The following is a 22,764-nucleotide window of genomic DNA, read 5'->3' as shown; positions in this document are numbered from 1 at the left end:
TAAACCCAGGCATTTCATAGGGCATTCAGGGAGTTAAGCCAATTTTTCATTTTACTCAGAGACAAAAGTGTTCTAGCCAAAACTATGCCATCTTAAAATTACTGCATAACTCATGTCTCAAAATTAAGACTTCACAAGCCCTATTGTCTTTGTTAAAATGGCAGGAAAGAGGATGAAATTAAGGAAAAAGGATGAAACATTCAGATGAACAAACAAGTCTGAGACTAACCACTTGTGTTTTTTAAAATCATCAAGAAAGAGAAATATCCCATTTCTTTCGCAAACCTTCATTATGAAGCTTTCTTATTTCCACTATGTCATCAACATAATGTGCAAAAGCCTAAAATAATAAAATAACCTCTAGCAAATACCAACTAGTCCATGAACTGGGGAACTTCTGAGTGGCTACTACTTAAAAAAATTTTTCAACTGAATTCCTATTCAATCACAGAGCCACTCTTCTTAGGTGTATTGTGTATAACTATTTTAATTTCCATTTCTTATTCAACTTATTCTTTAGTTCTTATATAAAATGTGCAAAATGAAAGCTCATGAGCCATATGGTCCAAACAAAATAGAGGCACTAAAAGCTAGGTTCAGTCATGAGTCTGGTTAAGAGAAGAAATGCTATTCCATGACTTTTTTCTGCTCACTTTAAGAATACGTGTTACATGCCATATTGTTTTTAAAAATGTGATCAGATGCCTTGGCAACAGAGTAGCAGAAACTCTGCTCTAATTATAAGACAATTTTTAAATTATTTTTATTTTTAAGATTAAGCAGCCTCATTGACAATCCAGAAACAGTCCCTGCTGACTCTGGATACACACGCATAAAATGGTGAAAAGTGATTCCCCAATTTTCAATGACAATTTGGGAAAAAAGAACTGTTCACAGCTGCAGCTGTATCCCTCTTGTCCTCTTTTTCAAAAAATCTTATTTTGCTACCAAACCATTCACCAAACCATAAGAAAAGACAATTTTTCAAAAAGCCATCAAAACCCAGAAACAGGGATCTAGGAATTAAGCCAAAATTATCCCCCAAAACAGTGCTGTTACAAAAAGGGGTAGGAAGCCAAATTTCCATAGCTCATTAGAAAAGACCTTTAAAAAGAATTCAGAAAATGAAGGCTGGAACTACAATGGTATGGAGTTCAAAATGGAGGTAATTAAAGAAAGTACAGCTTGTTCAGCTTGGGAATATATTAGGCTTTCTCTTACTTCAGCAGAAATAAAAATATGAGCTGCTGGAGTTAATATTAAAATTGTCCTCACTGATGGAAGGTAGGGTAAGAGGAAAGGGAGAGAATGTAGAACAAAAAGGTAGCAAAGACAAGTCATCTTGCATCTAGGCTCTACAGCCCCGAAGAGTTGAATGGGACTCAAATTCTTCTGGGCCAGTGTCATGAAATTCTAGACTTGGCTCAAAACCAGTGGACTGCACACCACTAATAAATACCAGGTGACCCACAGTGTTTGTGGCATTAAAAATATTTTTCAAATTATCTATAAATTTCTATTCTGAAAAGCAGTAGATCAAAATGACATTGGGCCATCCAATCAGTTACAGAATAAAGGGCTTCCTCCAAAGAATACTAACTTGGCAGTTAGGTTGAAAGGAATGTAACATGGAGTTAATGAGATCAGGCTCTCAGTACAATTTTAATAAGGCTTCTTTCTACCCATCCCAGTTTTAAGGAGTAATACTGAGGGGACTCCCACATGTCTTAGAGGGATGTTTTCAGGTAAAAAGGTCTTTAACTCTTGACTCCTTTCCTTACCTAAAGCTTGGGGAAGAAAATAAATATTTATTTTTTAACTATTCAGAGCTTCGGGCACACTGTAGTATTTAATATTCTCTAGTTTTCATTTTCTGAACCTTTGGCTTATAATTTTCTCTATGTTACAATGAAAAACATATGAATGTGCCTTAATCAGTAGTACCACACGAAAATATAAACCTTGTTCTTCCACATCTTCTACAAAGGAAGAGTGAATTAACGGTACCCTAAATATCCTGCAGTTATTTTCTGTACTCGACAAAAGATTAGGGCAAACCATTCCACTTCCTTATCTTGAGCAGTAGGAGTTAACTAGTCTTCAATCTCATCTTCCCAAATATCTCCATTAACATCCACAGCATGGAACAACCTAGAAGCATAAAATAAGGTACATTTATAGGCACTTGGGAAAAACTTAGTATCATCTCTTTCCTTTTCTCAAAATTACTTTCTGCATTCTTCTGATAACATGTGTATCTTTTCCTTTCCTTTATTTATGTATTTATTTATTATTTATTTTTTTTTAAGATTTTATTTATTTATTCATGACAGATGCAGAGAGAGAGAGAGGCAGAGACACAGGGAGAGGGAGAAGCAGGCCCCACGCAGGGAGCCCGACGCAGGACCCGATCCCAGGACCCCAGGATCACACTCCGGGCCAAAGGCAGGCGCCAAGCCACCGAGCCACCCAGGGATCCCCATCTTTTCCTTTCCTTTAATCACTACACCAAGGAGGGCTGAAATATGGCTCCCTTTGAACAAGTTTTTTTTTTTTTTTTAGTATTTTATTTTTTTATTTGAGAGAGAGCGAGACAGAGAGCAAGCACACAAGCAGGGGGACCACCAGGCAGAGGGAGAGAGAGAAGCAGGCTCTCCACTAAGCAGGGAGCCCAACATGGGGCTTGATCCTAGAACCCAGAGATCGTGACCTGAGCTGAAGGTAGATGCTTAACCATCTGAGCCATCCAAGCGCCCCTGAATAAGCTGTCTTAAAGTTTCCAAGAATAGCCCTTTTCAGATCCAAATTCTCTAGGGCCAAGAATTAACAATAACGGAAAATGGGTATCAAAAAATTGATACTCAGTGTACACATATACAGTAGATGGAATTAAGCCAGGATTGGGGAGTCAGGCAATCTAGAAGGGGGAATTCTTTCAAACCACCATTACTCTATTACATGTGAGTCACTATACTCTCTGTTTCATTGTCCTTGCACTCTCCAACAGTATGTTTTATAGCTGCCAATTTGTTTTACTTTCCCATGTTACCTAAAATTTACGCAATTTAAAAAAATAAAATGAAATTTATGCAATTTCAACACTAGATTTATAATGGCTCATGGAAAGATCCTATTTCTTCAATTTCTCTTATAATTTAGTAACATCAATGATTGTAGATACTATACAGACGTCTTTTAACAAAAATCATCAGCTGATGTTGAAATCAGAGCTGTTGAAAAAACAGGATATTCACACTGTGCCAAGAAACCACCCCAGAGATTACTTACTAATAACAGAAAAAGAAAACTTACATTTACAATGTAGCAAATAGAACTGAGCAGCATACTAACCTGGGACAGCCTGACATTATGGACCTAATGTGATCAATAAGAAGTACACATCAACCCTCATGTATTCTTGTCAAAAATGTGACTCTAAATCTATTCAAACTCAGTCTAGATCTAACTTCCAATTTATAGGAAATAGGACAGAGAAACTAAGGACAGAGAAACTAACAAAAAGACAACAGGGAGAAATAAAACTCTAGAAATCAAGCTGTTCTCCACGGGACAAGTGGCCTGGACTCTCTAAAGTGTCAACATAGAGGAAACATGTTTTTCCTTAACATAGAGGAAAAAAGGTGGGCAAAACTCTTCTATAGTAAGATACTGAAGAGACAGAACCAAGTAAAATGTTTGAACCTGATTATATCCTGGTTCAGTAAAACAGCTTTAAAAGATACTTTCAGGGATAAGTGGGAAGTTTTCAATATGGTTTATTTATTCATGAGAACACAGAGAGAGAGGCAGAGACATAGGTGAAGGGAAAAGCAGACTCTCCAAGGGGAGCCTGATGTAGGACTCGATCCTGGGACTCCGGGATCACCCAACTGAGCCAAAGGCAGACAGATGCTCAACCACTGAGCCACCCAGGCATCCTTAAATATGTTTATTACATTAAAATATGCCATCATCATTAAATTTCTTTAAATATTCTTGTTATATAGAAGAATTTTATTATCACTTGTTCATCTTCATAGATGGTATCCTACTAATCATACTCTTTCAACTTTCACCTCTTCTGTATGTTTGAACAGTTTCACTATAAAAAATTGAGGCGGATAAAAAATAAAATTTCCAGACAGCACATTTTTCATCATTAACTCGTTTTCAAGAAAATAGAAAGTCCACATACATGAAAAAAAATATGTAAGAGAATTCTCTAAGCAAAGTGGTCCACAAATGAAGTACCAAGGGGACTGGACTGTGTATACATACCGATTAAAACACGGGGAAGCAGGATCAGTGAAATGTTTGTAAGGGTTTGCTCTAGAGAGAGAACCCATGCAAATCCAGCAGAAATACTGCATACAGCCAGTACATGTCATCTTGTTACATCCATCTAATTTCTGGTGGGAAAGATAGAGAAAAATATCAAGGCTATAAAAACAAAAGAGAAAAGCACATGCTAAAAAGATTGAGTACAATGGTCTCCCAGTCTCTTCCTTTTTCCTCATGCAGGGACTATTACATGCTTACTCTGTTGCTTTACAAGTGAAATACAGAAAATATTTAGCAGGTGTACCTACAACTAGATACTTCACAAAATCTTTTCGATGAATAGTAGATTCAAACCAAGTATGTATAATATTAGCTGAACTTGTAAATTAATATTAAAAATGTTTGGGTTAAAAAAATGTTTGGGTTTAATATGTGTGACTTTAAACTTTTTACATAAATCTAAGTAAACATTTGGTACCAAATCCTCCACTGTAACGTGCCGAGGCATGCCTAAAGTGGTTAAACACAATGCCAGTTTCCTTAACAAAGTAACTGGGGAACCACCACTTGGTTCAGTTAGGATACAATGGATTAAAACAGGAGCATCAAATGCCAAGTTATATTCTGATTTTAAAACATATTACGATTTTGTCAAGAAGCAATAGATTTAATTAAATGTCTATTTTGGCTCAGACTAACAGGAAAATGTCTTCATTTCCTAAGTGTATACTTCTTAATAAGCAGGTGTGTTAATTTCCAGGATAAATAGTTCTAAGAAGTCAAGCTTGATTTTTTTTTTTTATCATGTAGATGAGTTAAGAGTTCATTGTAGCTCCACTAGGGCTCTCCATAACATATTCAAATTTGATGTGAATACAATGTGAGGACAATTTTCACTCTATGAAAGCATTTAAAAAGGTAAGTCTACATACATTTAGGATCATTAACAATATTTGGTAGTGAATTTGCATTTTATAAGTAAGAAAGCTTAATAAATGTGTTTTCTTAGTCATAAAATTAATAGGCTTCTTAAGGCAATCGTAACAAGCTTGTAAGTCTGTCTGCCAAATCTGGCCCAAACCTTTACCTCTATGGGAGTCCCACAACATGGGCAGCTCTTTGAGTTCTTTTCTAGCCATTCCTTACTTTCCATCTCTTCCAGTGCCTTCTGAATCACCCTCTTACCATACCTCTGTTCCAAAAATCTTTTATTGGCCTCATCTGCTTGCAGGTACTCATTTCGTAAGTCCATTAATTTCTCTGGAAAGTGAAATGGAAAATTAACTTTTATACAACTTTCCAAAGCTGACTAAAAACCATTAAAAAATGGTTATAACCTTTGATTATTCAATAATGCTATTACTGGAAGTTTAATCACGAGGAAATAATCTAAAGTAAAGTTATATGCATGGAGATGCACATAACAATGGCAAACAAATTAAATGTCCAAGGGAACAACCACATGTGAAAGAACCAATTAATGACAATATTTAGTTATTAAAAACTTATGAGCAGGCTATAACTCAATTAAAATACTCATTACAGAATCCAGAAAAAGGCATATTTAGGTTAGAACTAAGTAGGTAAAAATATTACATGTACAAATGACAAAGAATATAAAAGAATGCTCTAGCTAGAGAAGTGGGACTTGCTCAAGGCATTAGAATAAGAGGTCATCTTTTTTGTTGAGTCTGACTTATTAATGTTGACATGTTTGAGCAACTAGTAGCATACAGTTAAAGACTGATTTAGCTAGAAGTCACAGGTTGAAACACACACTGATTTTCCACAAAGTCAGCATCATTCACACTTGACAATAACAAGGCCTACCAAATAAACAAAGCATCTTTGGCTTAAGAGCAAAGACTATTCAATTCTGTAGATTAAAAAAAGTCAGTGACTGAAATTTACCACCCACAGGTAAAGTTCCTCCTTTCAACCTTTCCGCTGATATTTTTCAATTTCACTGCACTGTTCTATCACTTAACTCAGCTGCAGCAGGCAGCCATTCTCAAGGGCTTTACTTATAGACAAAAACTTTTGTTCACATTCTATCACCTTAATTTTTCAACAAGATTAATTGAAGACCTCTCTCAACGTTGTTCTAATTATTTTATTTACTAGTCTGACTCCCTTTTTATGTAGTTGATCTTTGGGGGGAAGATTTCTTTCTCTGTACTGTGCATTCCATGGCTCCATCACCTCTACTTAGATGTAGCAGACACGTACCTTTTTATCTTGTCATTTTTATCCTTCTAAAAAAAAAAAAAAAAAAAAATCAAAGCATTTTTGTGTTCCCAGATTTCTTGAGAATTTCAAAGATTATTGCTCTAATGTTCTCAAAATAATTGTTAGTATTTCATGTATTTTATAGAATAATATCAATTATGGCTAGATCTACAGAGACAGATACAGAAAGACATTCTTTTTTTTTTTTAAGATTTTATTTATTTACTCATGAGGGACATGAGTATTTACTCATGAGAGAGAGGCAGAGACATAGGCAAAGGGAGAAGCAGGCTCCTCACAGGGAGTCCGATGTGGGACTCAATCCTGGATCCTGGGATCACGACCCGAGCCAAAAGCAGATGCTCAACCACTGAGCCACCCAGGCATCCCAAGAAAGGAATTCTTAATTTTGTTAAAGTCCCCAAGCCTCTCTGACTTCTTCCACAAATGCTATGAAACACCTAAAATGTACTTCAGCGTCTCAAGATAAGGTTATAGAAGTCTAAAGCAAAGGCTTATATTATACTCTGGTGAATCCTCCATCCCATCTGCCCATATCCACTACAAGACTCTGCTCTAGGCAACTGGAAGAATCCAGTCATTCTCCTCTTAGGGTTACTTTCTTGGGAGATAATAACACTCTGCTATAGTAACTATAGTAATAATGGCATTAATGGTTAACATTTTGCATTTTAAATGGATCAGCCCAGTTCTCAAACTGTTTATGGTGAAAAACCAGTTTTCTGCATGCGCGCGCGCGCGCGCACACACACACACACACACACACACACCTGCCGCCACCTATTCCTCCTGCCTATCAGGGACCAACTTTTGCAAAATATAATCAAATGAATTATTAGAAAAATTATTTTAAAAACAAGAAACAAAGCTTAAATTTTTATTAGATCTGACATAAAATTATTTTGTGAAATCACTGTAACTTTCTAGCTCTCACTCTCAATTTCTTTTATCACAGACTAGTGTAAAAATACGAGCTTCAAGTAGCACTACGATAGTTTATTTGATCCTTCAAATAACCCTATGAAATAGCTATTATCATTACCCCTGCTAGCCTGAAAAAAACTAACCCATGAAATCTAGTTAAACTGAGGTCTGAGGCCTGATTTCTCAGTCCTTATTTATTAGATCAGAATTAGCAAATAGTTGCACCTCCTGTACCCGCTTCAATAAATGGTGGCTTTCTGAAGCGCTAAGTGTTGATGAACATTCTGTGGCTTCCCTGGGCTCAATGATAAAGAACTTGATGACTGATCAGACATAGGTGCCATGGAAAAAGAGTAGCAGCTAAGACAGTCTGATTTGTTAACTTGAAGCTACATTATCCCATGTTCATAGACAGAAATTAGCTTGCCATTCCTTTTCTGGCATGTTCCCCCTGGCTATCTGCATGGCTTGTTTCCTTGGTTCCTTCAAGCCTTTTATTCAAACCACTTTGCCACTGAAGTCTTCCCTTTTTTCCCCTAAGTAAAATCCCAAACCACTTCCCCTTCAGAACATTTCATATCCTGTCCCTGGTTTATTATTTTTTTCCTCCACAGCACCTACAACCATCTAATATTCTTTTTATTTTGTTTGCCTATCTCTGCCATTAAAATATAAATTCCATGAGGGTATCTCCAGAGCCTAGGACAATAACTGAAACAAAAATATCTGCTGAGGGGATCCCTGGGTGGCTCAGTGGTTTGGTGCCTGCCTTCAGCCCAGGGCATGATCCTGGAGCCCCAGGATTGAGTCCCACATCGGGCTCCCTGCATGGAGCCTGCTTCTCCCTCTGCCTGTGTCTCTGCCTCTCTCCCTCTCTCCCTCTCTCTGTCTCTCATGAATAAATAAATAAAACCTTTAAAAAAAAAAAAAGAAAAGAAAAGAAAACGGGAGAAAAAATTTTTAAAAAAATCTGCTGAATGAACACTTTCAAACTGGAGGATTAAAATGTTAGTTTTCTCTTGGGGCAGAGGGGTGGGAGGAGTGGTGGTGTGTAGAGGCTAGAAGGATCGAGTTCACACAGTTACAACTTACCTGCAGTTACCTTACATGGAGAGACCCCATGGTAAGTCAATCTGCACAAGGTACAGAAAGCAAAATTGCAACTGGAGCAGATGCCCATGGTGCAGCCAGGCTCTTGCATTACAGGCAACTGGCAGCACGGTCGCGGACAGTACACCACATCTGCCATCAGGTCCAAGGTGGACTGGAGGAGAAGGCGGTCATAACGGGCAAATAACTCTGTATCCACTAGCTCTTTGACCTGGAGGGAATATAAAACACATAAATGTGATGATTTCCCAGCCAGTTCTGATTCTGAGGAGATCCTTAAAATGTTGGTGCTAACTAGATGCACATGAACTAAAACTGTCTCACTTCAAAAACAAACCAAATGTGGCTGAGACTATACCTTGATTGAGATGGTGGCTACATGGGCCTACATATGTGTCAAAGCTAAGCAAACTGTACACTTTAAATGGGTACATTTACGGCTTAATAAAGTTGATTAGAAAAGTCAAACTAAATACGCTGTCCCTGATTCTGTTAACCATTCAGATCCCAACGTCACATAAAGGCGGGTTACTGATTCTCCAGGGTTGATGGAATCCAGCAGATAAGCAAGTAACTCAACAGAACACTTTACAGTAATTTTTCTGACACTCATCCCTGCCAAGAACTGCTCATGCCCAGGCCGGCAAAGGAAGTATTTACATTTGCTTCAATCATTGAGGAAGACCAAGGCATTCTTGATGGACATATTGAAACTACCTGCAGGTGGGCAGGCTTCAAGGCCTCACCCTACCCTGATGAGCCCCATCAAGGAAATTGCTGAGAAGATGCCTCCCTTTATGAAAGAGAATCAGGAGGCAGCTATCAGCAGAGTAGAGGATTACCTGACCAGGGGTGGCCACCGAAGGGCACTTGGGTTCTGGGCAGTTGAGGCACTGAACTTGGCCATCTCTGATCTGGATTTCAAAGTAGTCTTTTAGACAGGCTTTGCAGTACACATGTCTGCACTCCAAGAAGTACATGCATTCACTGCCCAGCTTCTCACAAAAACAGATATTGCACATGAACAATTTACTGTTAAAGCATTTTATCTGCTGAGCTTGATCAAAGTCCAAGATTTCCTGAATCAGACTTGACAACGATTCCACATCCTGTACAGCTCTCTCATCCACAACCTCCTCTTGATCTGCATCCGATCCAGCAGCTCCTCCAAAATCTAGTTCTGTGTTGGGAGAGGGTTGAGCCGTCCTTCTCTGCACCTTTTTCTGAGAACCCATCTTGAGCTCAAAAGGAGAGACAATATTCAGGTATGCTAAAGTCTCTTCCTTAAGAAATTGCATCCAAGCGAACAGGACCACGTTGCCACGGTGTTCTTCCCATAGGTTGTCTAAGTGCTTGCAGAGAGCAGAGAGCTAGGAGAGAGCACAGGAGGGTGCTAGTGAGCATGGAAAGATGATCATACTGTCAACTCTTCATTTCTCTTGCAATCTTTTTAACTTCTAAGTGAAGCCCTTACAATTCCTAACATAATTTTTTTTTTTTTTTTTTTTTTTTTTTTTTACTGCTCTGATAAAGTGTGCTGTAAAAAACACCAATATTCTTACTGGGGCACTTCTTACACTATTCAACAACACTGAGTCACAGCAGAACACACAGTCAGAAGCTAAAAAGAGTATCCTGAAAACAAGAGAAATGGCAGGACGCTCTAAGAGTATAGGTCTACACATGAGCAGCTGAAATGGAGGATTTTTTTTCTATTCTTGGTTGTTCAAGTATTGATACATATTCTCATGTAGGAGAAAGAGATGTGACTCTAAAATGCACCACTTAAAAAAAAAGATTTTATTTACTCATGAAAGAGAGAGAAAGAGAGACAGAGACAAAGAGAGAGAGAGAGAGAGAGAGAGAGAGAGGCAGAAGGAGCAGCAGGCTCCCTGTGGAGAGAGAGCTTGATTTGGGACTCAATCCCAGGACCCTAGGATCATGACCCGAGCCAAAGGCAGATCCTTCTCACTGAGCCACCCAGACAACCCTAAAATGAACTACTTCTATCCTTTGGAGTCCTAGTCCTATAGGTATGCTACATAATGATTAGAGCAGCTTAATAATATCACCCAACTTTTTAATTCTAACTTTTTCAGTCCTAACAAAAAGCCAACTCATGTGAAAGATTCTAACAGAATCCAACCTCAGAATCCTTGTTAGTCAGATTTACAAGCTAGTGTTAACTAAGCAATCTGGGCTTACGCCAGATCCTGGTTAATGGAGGGGGACAAAATGATATGGAACCTGGACTTGATTATAAGCTCTCAACAGGGTTTTGCTGCCATAGGGAAAGCTTACACTTCCTAAGCTAAGCAACCAAAGTTTAGACTACTCTGACTTTTCTCTTTAAAGGTGGTTTGTTCAATTTGAAAGGCAAATATAAGAGGATTTTCCATTAGAAATGTAAAATATTGGTAAGTAGAGCTCAGGAATTATAAGCAGCTTTTCTTTTTAGCTAAACAGAAAAAATAAGCCTTCCAGATGCAGACAAATTTTGTAAATTTAAATAACAAGTGGTAAGACCACATTTTCTGTTCCTTGCTCTGTGTAGTGCCATTTACCACACCCTACACAGGGACAAACTTAAACACTTCCTGATCTTAAAAACTTACTACGTTAAATACCGTGCAAAATACTTTTTCACACTGACATGAATATGCTTATAAGATCATCATACTTCTGAGAAACTTGCTGAAATGTGTAAAATGTAATAAATACTAAAAGGAGAGCTCTGAGTACTATTTGAGCCACCAAGTCCAACAAAGAAGTGAGATTCACAATGCCAAGGAATCAGGGTCCAGCAAACAAGAATTGAACCAGGAAGGAATAGGAGGCCAATTAAAACATCAATTACAAGAATGCATCTGATAGAGAATCCTACTGTAATTTCAGCTGTAACACATAAAATAATGAACAACTCTCCTTTCCCACACTCCCACAAGCCAGCAGTAAGTAGATGCTACTTGGCTGGAATCTGAAACTGCAACCACACACACAGTGAATCTGTCCTTGTTTGTGCTTGTGTGTATCCATGTACACACATGTACGGATATAAAGTATCAAGAGCTCTCTGAAGAAATGAGATTATCAGTATCTAAATAATTTAGTCAACTCTCAGTGATCTAAATGTCAAACAGCCTTGATATGCTTGGGCAAATAATTCACTATATTACATGTATTGCCTCTGGCACAGATATCAGAATGCTAGGTAATATTCCTTTTTTATTAGACATGTATCAGCCTAACTTAAAATTTAATTTTGTTTTTAAATCATAAGCTCAATTTTACAAAAGCACTCTCATCTGAAAGATTAGACTGGTCAGTGGGGTGGAATGAAAACTCCATGATCAAAAGGGAAAAACTGACAAGCTGTTCCTTGAGGTCAAGTAACTCTGACAGCTTTTGTCTTAATATACATCAGCCTATCAATCTTCATCACGACTTCTAGAGAAGTAGCTGCTATTGATCCATTATCTATCCCAGAGTACTTTATATTACCTTCAAGTCATATTTATGTCTCAATCAAGAGCTGAGGCTATTACTATGAAAGGATATGTAAGCCAGAGGAAATGAAGGCTTCATAATACAGGGCTTGTGAAATAGGAAATATAGGAATCCTATGCATTTCTATTTGTGTACATTTACATCTGTGGGAGACCAGTCAACATTTGTTATTAATACACAGATCTCTAAAAATAAAAGTGCTTATTATGTTGACTTAGGAAATGTGTTTATTCTAACTACATCAGCTCAATTTTAGTCCTCCTAATTATAGTTAAATCTTCATTTAAGGAATGGTAAGAAACTAAGGGAAAAAAGTAATACCAACATCTAAGGAAAATTAGGAGGACCTTATAATCTCTATTACAAAGCAGATTAAGTGGAAAAATAGCAAGATAAGGAAAAAATATATATATATACTTGATTAAAAATGATTCCTACTGCAATTCATAATGATTAGTCATCCTAATTAATGTCATTCCTTTCTACAACACCAAACACTTTCAATTCATTACCATTAGGATTCATGAAGGCACGGGGAAAAAAAATTACAAAACCAAAGCCATTTGTTCTTCATGCAATGAATTCAAGATCATCAAGATAGTCTTCAATTAAAGATGGTTTTTTAAGTTTCTAAAAACGGATAGGAGAAATTAAGTTTCGGGTCTAACCTGAGTTGGTGACAGCCATTTGCCACTAAGTGTGAATGAAGGTGGGGAGGAGGATGGATAATCTGGTGGCAGTTCAAAGTTCAGCACAAGTGGAGGCAGAAAGCAAATGGTGTATTCAAAGCCACCATTCTGGAGACACTCATTTGAATTGCCTGAACCAAAAACAAAGATTAGAAAGAATCAGCTGGTCAACACTTGAGTGTCCATTACTGTTGAACAGTGCTCAAGAAGGACTAATGCTTTAGTTGAGGGGAGAAGAACCCTCCCCCAAAGCAGTTTCTATTTCCTTATTTTAACTTCATAGCCACCACCTTTAAAAAAAAAAATCGTAAGTCCTTGAAAAATCTATTAAGCACCATGATATTTCTGAAGACACATAACTTATTCTCGTGTATACTTTTGAGTACAATTCCTAACACTAGCTAATAAGTAATAAACAATGTTTTCTTTTGTTGTTTTACAGTAGATGATTACAGACACAATCTAGAGAAAAGGATGTTTATTTCTATTAAAGAGCCATGACCTACTTAGAGCAGCATGTGCCAACTACTCATGAATCATACTTGGGAGAATTTGTGCCAACACAATGATCTCAGGCTTGAGGGCAAGATACAACACACAACATTCTCGTAATCAAAGTTTCATTTAAAAAATCACACTTACTTTCTTTACTCAATGCCTTTATAGTAGAAACATTTTGAGAAAGTGTGCATCAAAGTCTTCTGTGAACGTTTGTATCAAAAGTAGTTTGGTTTTTTTTTTTTTTTTCTGAAGCAAAAGGTCACAGAATAACAGCATATGTCACAGGTTTATGGTAGTTGAAATGATTCTGGAAACCAAACAATATTAACAACCACCACGGGACTTTAAAACTTTCCAAGCATTTTTACATACATTATGTCATTTTCTCTTTTATTATCCCTATTTAACAGCCAATGACTCATAGCTGATAAACTGCTAGTTAGAAAATTAGAATGCATGAAATATGCAGGATAATATCCCAATTCGGTGGTCAAAAGGCGAATCAAATTGAGAACTATTTACTCTCAGTCCAATTTTCAATTAAAACAGAAACATGCCTTAAGTCTGTAGTACTACCATCTATCACTAATGCCTACAAACACAAGATAGTAAGTTTGAGGTACACTAAGAAATTGAGAATAACATTTATAAAAATCTGTTTAAGAGAATATTATTAACTAACCGCTCACAAATATCTTGAAATTTTGTGGCAAATCCAAATAGATCCTGGTTTCTCCACCTTGGACAGACTCTGCTTTTCTAAATTCATCTCCATCATAAATACTCGCCAGGGCCAGCAATTCATCCTCCTGAGCTTCTCGATCTTCTGACGACATTTAATTTTCTGAAGAGCTGAAGATAATCATTGAAATTAGTTAAGAACAGAAAAGGCACAGAGTTTGGACAAGCCTAGTGGCACCAAAAAAAAAAAAAAAAAAGAAAGGTAAAGTTCCTTACAAACAACTGCAAAGAATTAATCACTATTTCCATATTTCCACTTTTCTGCTAAACTAGATATGATAGACATATCTAATATTCCAGTAGCATTGCAATAGCAATAACTTTTTCAAAAATGACGGTTGTGGTGCTTCTAACTGCTGCCTTCATCAGTTAAATATCACTGATTTAGAAAAAAAAAAAAAAAAAAGCATGAATTAGGGCAGCCCAGGTGGCTCAGTGGTTTAGCGCTGCCTGCAGCCCAGGGCCTGATCCTGGAGACCCGGAATCGAGTCCCACGTCAGGCTCCCTGCATGGAGCCTGCTTCTCCCTCTGCCTGTGTCTGCCTCTCTCTTTGTGTGTCTCATGAATAAATAAATAAAATCTTAAAAAAAAATTATAGAAAAAAAAAGCATGATTTAAAAAAACTTTAAGATTTTATTTTTTTATTTGAGAGAGAGAGGGAGAGAGCCAGAGAAAGCACGAGCAGAGGGAAAGGGCAGAGGAAGAAGCACACTCCCCACCTAGCAGGGAGCCCAATATGAGGTTGGATCCCAGGACCCGGGATCATTGACCTGAGCCGAAGGCATATGCTCAACTGACTGAGCCACTCAGGCGCCCTTAAATTTTTTTTTTAAAAAGGACAAATCAGGGCAGCCCCGGTGGTGCAGCGGTTTGGCGCCGCCTGCAGCCTGGGGTGTGATCCTGGAGACCTGGGATCAAGTCCCACATCGGGCTCCCTGTGTGGAGCCTGCTTCTCCCTCTGCCTGTGTCTCTGCCTCTCTCTGTGTCTATGAATAAATAAATAAAATCTTTAAAAAAAAAAAAAAAGGACAAATCATTGGGGTCCCTGGGTGGCATAGTCAGTTAAGCATCAGACTCCCTTGACTTCAGCTCAGGTAGTGATCTCAGAGTTGTGGAATCAAGCCTCGCATCAGGCTCCATGCTCCATGTAGAGTTGGCTTGAGTTTCTCTCTCCCTCTCCTGCTTGTGCGTGCGCTCTCTCAAATAAATGAATAAATCTTAAAAAAAAAAAAGACAAATCACAAATTATTTTGATTTGCCCACCAAATCTAGCTAAGTGCCTTGCTCACAGAAGACTAAAATACATGTGATATCTTCCTAAAAATCAATGAGTTTTTTAAATGTACAGAAACCTCTAGGGCAAGTTTTCTCAACCTCAACACTCTTGACACTCGGGAACAAATAATTCTTTGTGGTGGGAGGCTGTCCTGTGCATTACAGGATGTGTACTAGAATCCCTGGCTTCAACCCACTAGATGCCAACAGCATGCCTCCCCCTCAACATAGCCAAATGTGCTTCCCCAACCAGGGGTGCAGAGAAGGGGTACTGCTCCCAGTTGAGAGCACCCTGTTCTAGAGAACATTTCAGGGGCAGATACTACAGGAGAGGGTTAGATAACTAAGGATGCAGCAAAGAAACGTTAAATTTTTAAAAATACTACCAGAGTCCATCAAAACAATTCTAAGACTTACCATTATTTTAGGCAAAAGTAGGAATGAAAATACACTACAATTAAAATGTAAAATTGATGCTTTTTAAGTGCAGCAACTGAAAGATGCACCACAATTTCAGATAATGTGTATACAGAAAAATATGTAATGAGAATCTATAAAAATTCATTAAAACAAAAAATTACTGATCTGTCAATTAAAATATTGGACTATTAAGTGGATTTGCAAATATGCCTTCAAAAATTTTTTTAAATTAGGGATCCCTGGGTGGCACAGCTGTTTGGTGCCTGCCTTTGGCCCAGGGTGCGATCCTGGCGACCTGGGATTGAATCCCACATCGGGCTCCCGGTGCATGGAGTCTGCTTCTCCCTCTGCCTATGTCTCTGCCTCTCTCTTTCTCTCTCTGTGACTATCATAAATAAATAAAAATAAATAAGATTTTTTTTTAAAAATTGAAATGTATACAACTGAAAAGTTAAGACATTATTAAAGGTGACACTATAAAATTTGAACAAATTTATATAAAATGATTGTTTTCAATTTTTTTTTTTTTTTGCCAACAGAGGATCATGGTTTTGCTTAAGCTTCATCCCTATCCCAAATAGAACACGGTGACATATTTCCATTGAGGTTAGTACCTGTTATTAACAACCAGAAGAAAAGGATATTAACACTGCAGTCTGTTTTTCAGTTCAAAATTTGGAATTCATGCAAATCCCATTTATTCTCCAGAAGGTGGTGTTGAGACTGTTGATACTGTTGGATACAAGGCCAAGATCTGGAACTCATACTAGAGATACTATAGAAATCCTGCCATCTGCAGAAAAATTAAAAAAAAAAAAAAACAACAAAAAACAAAACATGGAGTTAGGACAATCTCCAAATTTATTTATTTTTTTTAAAGATTTTTTAAAAGTTTATTTATTCATGAGAGACAGAGAGAGAGAGAGAGGGGGACATAGACACAGGCAGAGGGAGAAGCAGGCCCCACGCAGGGAGCCCGATGTGGGACTCCAGGATCACTCCCTGGGCAGAAGGCAGGCGCTAAACCACTGAGCCACCCAGGGATCCCTCAATCTCCAAATTTAAATTCTGAATTTCTGTTATTACCACTTAAGTCAAATACATCCTGACATATAGTCAATGCCAATCTACAGCTGTGTATTTCTTTAGGAAAGCCTAATTGAGCCACGTGGTTAAAGGGGTATTTGCAAGTCATCAGCAATGACAAGCCTTATCTGACTGCCTTCAGCCCTGGGAGGAGCCGAGGTGGAATACCAAGGTCATATGGGAAGTGAGCACATCAAGTCCCATAACAAACACCTAAACATCTTCCTGGGTCTGCTTCTGTTTCTTCTTTCCTCTTCAGCTTCTTCTATTTCTTCATTTCTTACTAATGAATTACCTGCTAATAAATTAATCCTGCTAGGGATATTCAACATTAGGTCAATTTAACCATGACAGAAAGATATTTAAAACAAGTTTTTAGTTCTATTCTGAAAGTTTTAGAGCCAGACTTCTCAACGAGAAATAAGGGGGAAAAGGAAGGTGGTCCATAGATGGGTTATGGGGAAACCTAAGAACACTATGAAGTCACATGCAAAAATGTCATACAAAACAGTAATTTTGAAACCAGATTCTCAGATGTGTGACTCCCAAATAAACTAAGAATGAAATTTGGAATCAATTCACATTTATTGAGCACCTACTGTATATTATATTAGGTCCTTCTATACTATTTTACTTAAACAATTTTACCAGACCTAGTGCCCGGTGACAATATAATTTTGTTTCTTCCTGTTTAAACATTTATAAACAGGGTGAAAGATGAATTTATAATGATTCTGGTTTTAGGTCAGTGTTCTCCATTTTGTCTGCACATTAGAATCACCTGGGGAGCTGCTTTTCAAACTCTCAATACCTAGGCCATATTCTAGAGCAGTTAAATCAAGCCATCAGTAGTTCTCCAAGCTCTCCAGATGATTCCTAAGTGTGCCTAGGACTGAGAAGCTCTAATCCAAGCAGTGTTTCCCTTATTTTTTTTTTCCAGTGTTTCCCTTAAATAGCTCCTCATACCTACCCCACCACACCCCAGCTTCTAAGGCTGCCTGCCATCAGGTCCCAGTCCCTTAATGCACATGGCAGACCTACATTTCATTTTCATTTTTATCCACTCGGCCTCTAAGGCTCATGTCCCAAACCCCTATTCTATGTGGAAATTTTCAATTAGAGATGATGCCTTCCAAAATCCAGCAAGCTTTTTGTTGTTGTTGTTGTTGTTGTTGTTGTTACTGTAACTTTCCTAGGGCATTAGCACATCCCACTTTGCATTTGAGCGGTTTATGAAGAACCTGCACTATCAGACTCCATTAATTAGCTCCGTAAGGGCAAGGATCAAGTCTTCTGCATCTGTGTGTTGGTCTCAGCATCTACCAGTGCCTAGTGTTTGACACTGGATTAAAAACAAAACAAAACAAAACACCGTAACTGAATTGGCGTGAGATGCAGTGTGCTGAGTTGGGGACCCGAAGTGTAAGGCTCAGGGGCTGCTCTGCCACAACCCACTAGAAGCAGGAGTCACAGTTACACGAAGAAAAGTAACACTCAGGGGGCTCTTTCCGTGAGTCAGGCACTGTGCTAAGCCCTTTAAACGTATCAACTCCTGTTAGATTCCCACAGCCCCATGAAGCAAGTCCCTCTTAATATTTCCATTACACAGATGAGAAAAAAGGGCAGTTTAAGTCTCTTTCCGGCCCAAGGTCACACCGCTAATATAGAACTAAATCTGGGTTCAGACCCAGGAGCAAGAACAAACCCCGGCGCCACGAGACGAGAGGCAGACCTCGGGTTTCATACTGGCTTTGGCCCACGGGAGGCGGCTACCCGGGCGACGGAAGCCCTGGGCCGCCGGGTTCCCCTCCGGCCTCGGGAAATCCTCCTCCTCCTCCCAGGCCACACGGTGCAAACTGCAGAGCTGGGGTCGGCCCCGGCTCCCGAGTCAGCACGCCGCCGCGCCTGTGCCCCCGCGCACGACCCGGCGTGCTGAGTCGTCGTGGGCGCGACTCACCTGCAGGCGGGGCGGCCGGCGAGCCCGAGCCCGAGCCCCGGCCCCGGCCCCAGCCCCGGCCCCAGCCTCGCTCCCTGCCCCAGCGCCCGCGCGCCGAGAGCGCCGTCCCCAGCGAGCAGGGCCTGGACCTTGCCCTTGCCCCTCGGAGCGCCCCCGGGGGGTGGCGGGATCTCGGCCGGGCCCGGCTGGGGACGCCCTGTCCGGAATCGGGGGGGCTCGGGCCCGCCGAGCAGTCCCGGCCAGGCCGCTCTCCTCCGCCTCGCGCGCCCGGAGCGCGGTCCACACCGTACCTTCCGGCCACTCCGCCGTGCCGAGCCAGAAAGTTCCGCCCTCTGCCCTAGCCCGGGTCCCCTCGCCGCCACCGCCGGGCCGGCCCGGAGACGCCCGGCTCAACCAGGGCTCGCACCGCCTCTTCCGCGTAGGGAGCTGTCAGCTGAGCCGGGCGGATCCGGCTGGGGCGGCCCGGCGAGGAGTGGGCTTCGCGCAGGCGCCGTGGCCGCCCCGGTCCCTCGGTCGCCCCCTGCAGGCCAAAGGCGGCGCTGCCGGCGCGGTCCCGTCACCGCGCCCCACACGCGGCCCTGGCAAGTTGATACAAACGCAGCTTCTGTGCCCCCGGGGCTCCTTCTTTTCAGTAGTTCCGGGATGCGCTCGGGAATTAGAAGTTTTGCCAACCCTTAGAGGTGAGGGGAGGCCATGGTCTATCCACGACAGACCTGCTCCTCCGGGCCGACTAAGCAGGTTGCCCATTTCTGTGGTACCTCCTCTAGGAGAGCATTCACCATTGTTATTACCGCACTTATTGAGCAGTTAGGACGCTTCAAGCGCTTTGCTAAGTGCTTTACATACATTTTCTCTTTATCTTCACCGTAACCTTATGATTATTCCCATTTTATTAATGAGGACATTGAAACGTAGAGATGTTCGGGAATTTATTTTATTTTTTTAAAGATTTTTTTATGTATTTATTTATTCATAGAGACAGAGACAGAGAGGCGGAGGCACAGACAGGGAGCCCGACGTGGGACTCGATCCTCGGTCTCCAGGATCACGCCCTGGGCTGCAGGCGGCGCTAAACCGCTGCGCCACCGGGGCTGCCCCGCTGTTGGGGAATTTACCAAATGGTAGGTGATTATTGAGAGGCTGAGAGGGAATTAAAATTACATGCCCTCTACCTCACACCATATGCATAAAGTAACTCAAAATTGATCAAAGATCGAGATGTAAGAGCTAAAACTGTAAAACTCTTAAAAGAAAATGTGAGAATAAGTCTTCATGAACTTGGGTCAGGCAAGAGTTTTTTAGTTACGAAACCAAAAGCACAAGCAACAAAAGAAAGAAAGAGATAAATTGGACTCAACACAATAAAGAATGTTTATGCTTCAAAGTACACTATCAAGAGAGTGAGAAGACAACCTACAGAATAGGAGTATTTGCAAATCATTTATCTAATATTCAGGATATAAAAAGAATTTCTGTAACTCAACAATAAAAGAGACAATCCAGTTTTAAATGTGTTTAAGTTTTAACCATGTTTGTAGCATGGGCAAAGGATCTGAATAGACATTTCTTCAAAGAAGACATACAAATGGTTCAGAAGCATATGAAAAGATGTTCAACATCATTAGTCATTGGGGAAATGCAAATCAAAACCACCATGAGAAACCACACGCACTAGGATGGCTATAATAAAAAGACAGGTTGGGATGCCTGGGTGGCTCAGTGGTTGAGCGTCTGCCTTTGGTTCAGGGCGTGATCCCATAGTCCTGGGATCGAGTCTCACATCAGGCTTCCTGCATGGAGCCTGCTTCTCCCTCTGCCTATGTCTCTGCCTCTCTTTGTGTCTCTCATGAATGAATAAATAAAATCTTAAAAAAAAAAAAAAGTTAAACACAGAGTTTCAGTAAGACCCAGAAATTCTACTCCTAAGTATATATCCAAGAGAGTTGAAAACATATGTTCACACAAAAACTTGTACACATATGCACAACTACATTTGTACACTGGTACATATTTATTTGCATATAGTATACATAAATGTTCACTATAGCTGCAGTATTCACAATTGCCAAAAGGTTGAAACAACCTAAATGTCCATCATTAGATAAATTGATAAACTAAATATGGTACATCCTTACAATGAAATATTATTCTGTCATAAAAAAGGAGTGAAATACTGATAAATGCTACAATACGGATGAACCTTAACATTATGCTAAGTGAAAAAGTCAGACACAAAAGGCCACATATTGTATAATTCCAGTTATATGAAATGTCCAGAACAGGCAAATCCATAGGGACAGGAGTGCATGGGAAGTGACTACTAATGGATATGGGGTTAATTTTGGGGGATGAAAATCCTATAGTGGTGAAGGTTGCACAGTTTTGTGACTATACTAAAAACCACTGGGCTGGGGATCCCTGGGTGGCGCAGCGGTTTGGCGCCTGCCTTTGGCCCAGGGCGCGATCCTGGAGACCCGGGATCGAATCCCACATCGGGCTCCCGGTGCATGGAGCCTGCTTCTCCCTCTGCCTGTGTCTCTGCCTCTCTCTCTCTCTCTGTGACTATCATAAGTAAATAAATAAAAATTTTAAAAAAAAACCACTGGGCTGTACACTTTTAAAGGGTGAATTTGGGGATATGTGAATTATATCTCAATAAAAAAATTTTAGGTAGTCAGTCCTTATGCGGGATGCTGAAATGTTGGTTCTGGTTCCTGGAAACCATCAAACTAATGTGGCCCTAATGATCTAATAAGCTCCTATGTCCTCTATATCATATACTTCTCCCCCAAGAAAAGTAATTTTCAAGGGTAAACCTCTAATCCAAGCCTACAGGATTCAAAAGGTCTTTACCACCCCTGCCTTCCAGGCAGGATTGGCTTCATGGGTAAGTCACCTGTGTAGTCTCACAGGGCCCTGTTCTCAGGAAGGCCTCAGGCTTGGAAAGGCCCTGCTCTTAGTCTAATGCTCTCCTATGCCTATCTTGAAGTTCTTAATTTTCCAATAAGAAGTGCTCTATTTTTATTCTACACTGAGCCCCACAAAATACAGAACTGGTCATGCACTCAGGAGAGAAGAAAATCAGGACATTGAAGGGGCTTACCTGACTGCGACAGAGGGACAACTTTTGAGATGCAAATAATCACTCATAATTTTCCATACTGTCCAGACCAGACCCAAACCAGAAACATGCTCCTTAAAGATGCAAAGATAGAAGAAGAGTCTATGAAGCCATTCACTAATATCATTACTCATGTTAGGCAAAGGAAGTAAAAGCAAGAGCAAAATGTATGGCAACCCTACCTTTGAGTGTTCACAGGTGAGACTATGAATCCTGCCAGTGACCTCCTAGATGCAAAAAGTGAGGGAGCCTAAGAACCAACTTGGGAAATTCTTACAAATCAGAGCAGGAGGTAAATTATGACATCATGTCATGACCTCATGTCAGAGGTCACAGGATGAAGGGAATAGAAGAGAGAATTTCAAAGCAGTGTTAATAATTTGGACTAGGGCAGCTCGGGTGGCTCAGCGGTTTAGCGCCGCCTTTAGCCCAGGGCCTGATCCTGGAGACCTGGGATTAAGTCCCACCTCAGACTCCCTGCATGGAGCCTGCTTCTCCCTCTACCTGTGTCTCTGCCTCTATCTCTCCCTGTGTCTCTCATGAATAAATAAATAAAATCTTAAATAATAATAATAATAATAATAATTTGGACTAAATATTTACAGTCCAGTTTTGAGGTCAGGATTGGATAAAGAGAGTTTTCTAATCAATTCTAGTTTTAGGGGGATCCCTGGGTGGTTCAGCGGTTTAGCGCCTGCCTTTGGCCCACAGCGTAATCCTGGAGTCCTGGGATCGAGTCCCACATCAGGCTCCCTGCATGGAGCCTGCTTCTCCCTCTGCCTGTGTCTCTGCCTCTCTCTCTTTCTCTCTGTCTCTCATGAATAAATAAATAAAATCTTTAAAAAAAAATTCTGGTTTCAGACTCAAGAAAAGCAATAGACTTTTGTGTCTTCAGTTTCATG

At 40.0% G+C, this 22,764-nt stretch overlaps 1 protein-coding gene across 11 annotated transcripts; it reads right to left on the bottom strand.

Moving 5' to 3' along the window:
- Positions 1-469: 469 nt before the first annotated feature.
- Positions 470-22,148, bottom strand: RNF14 (ring finger protein 14). 11 transcript variants are annotated; one of them, XM_072826267.1, is made up of 10 exons: positions 22,045-22,089; positions 21,845-21,936; positions 16,313-16,491; positions 13,945-14,114; positions 12,741-12,892; positions 9,408-9,935; positions 8,548-8,776; positions 5,369-5,541; positions 4,279-4,409; positions 470-2,151 (listed from the first exon to the last, which is right to left on the bottom strand). In XM_072826267.1, the coding sequence occupies exons 4-10, from the start codon at positions 14,096-14,098 to the stop codon at positions 2,094-2,096; spliced, it is 1,425 nt and encodes a 474-aa protein (XP_072682368.1). In that variant the 5' UTR covers positions 14,099-14,114; positions 16,313-16,491; positions 21,845-21,936; positions 22,045-22,089; the 3' UTR covers positions 470-2,093. The 11 variants fall into 11 exon arrangements, with proteins under 11 accessions (XP_072682368.1, XP_072682379.1, XP_072682369.1 ...); XM_072826278.1 differs by lacking the exons at positions 21,845-21,936; positions 22,045-22,089 and adding exons at positions 13,404-13,569; positions 19,032-19,201; XM_072826268.1 differs by lacking the exon at positions 21,845-21,936 and having other exon boundaries at positions 22,045-22,148.
- Between the last annotated feature and the right edge of the window lie 616 nt (positions 22,149-22,764).

Source organism: Canis lupus, chromosome 5 (assembly GCF_048164855.1).
Source record: "Canis lupus baileyi chromosome 5, mCanLup2.hap1, whole genome shotgun sequence".
NCBI lineage: Eukaryota > Metazoa > Chordata > Mammalia > Carnivora > Canidae > Canis > Canis lupus.
Note: the sequence above shows the minus strand (reverse complement) of the source record. Positions and strands in the feature narration are given on the sequence as shown.

What these genes read in the sequence shown, in the direction of transcription:
- RNF14 (XM_072826268.1), bottom strand. Translation starts at nt 14,098, where the DNA reads ATGTCGTCAGAAGATCGAGAAGCTCAGGAGGATGAATTGCTGGCCCTG. An exon ending in CGGTGGCCACCCCTGGTCAG is followed by an intron (nt 8,777 to 9,407) that starts GTAATCCTCTAC and finishes TATTCCCTCCAG; the next exon opens with GTCAAAGAGCTAGTGGATAC. An exon ending in GCTTCCCCGTGTTTTAATCG is followed by an intron (nt 2,152 to 4,278) that starts GTATGTATACAC and finishes TTATGCTTCTAG; the next exon opens with GTTGTTCCATGCTGTGGATG.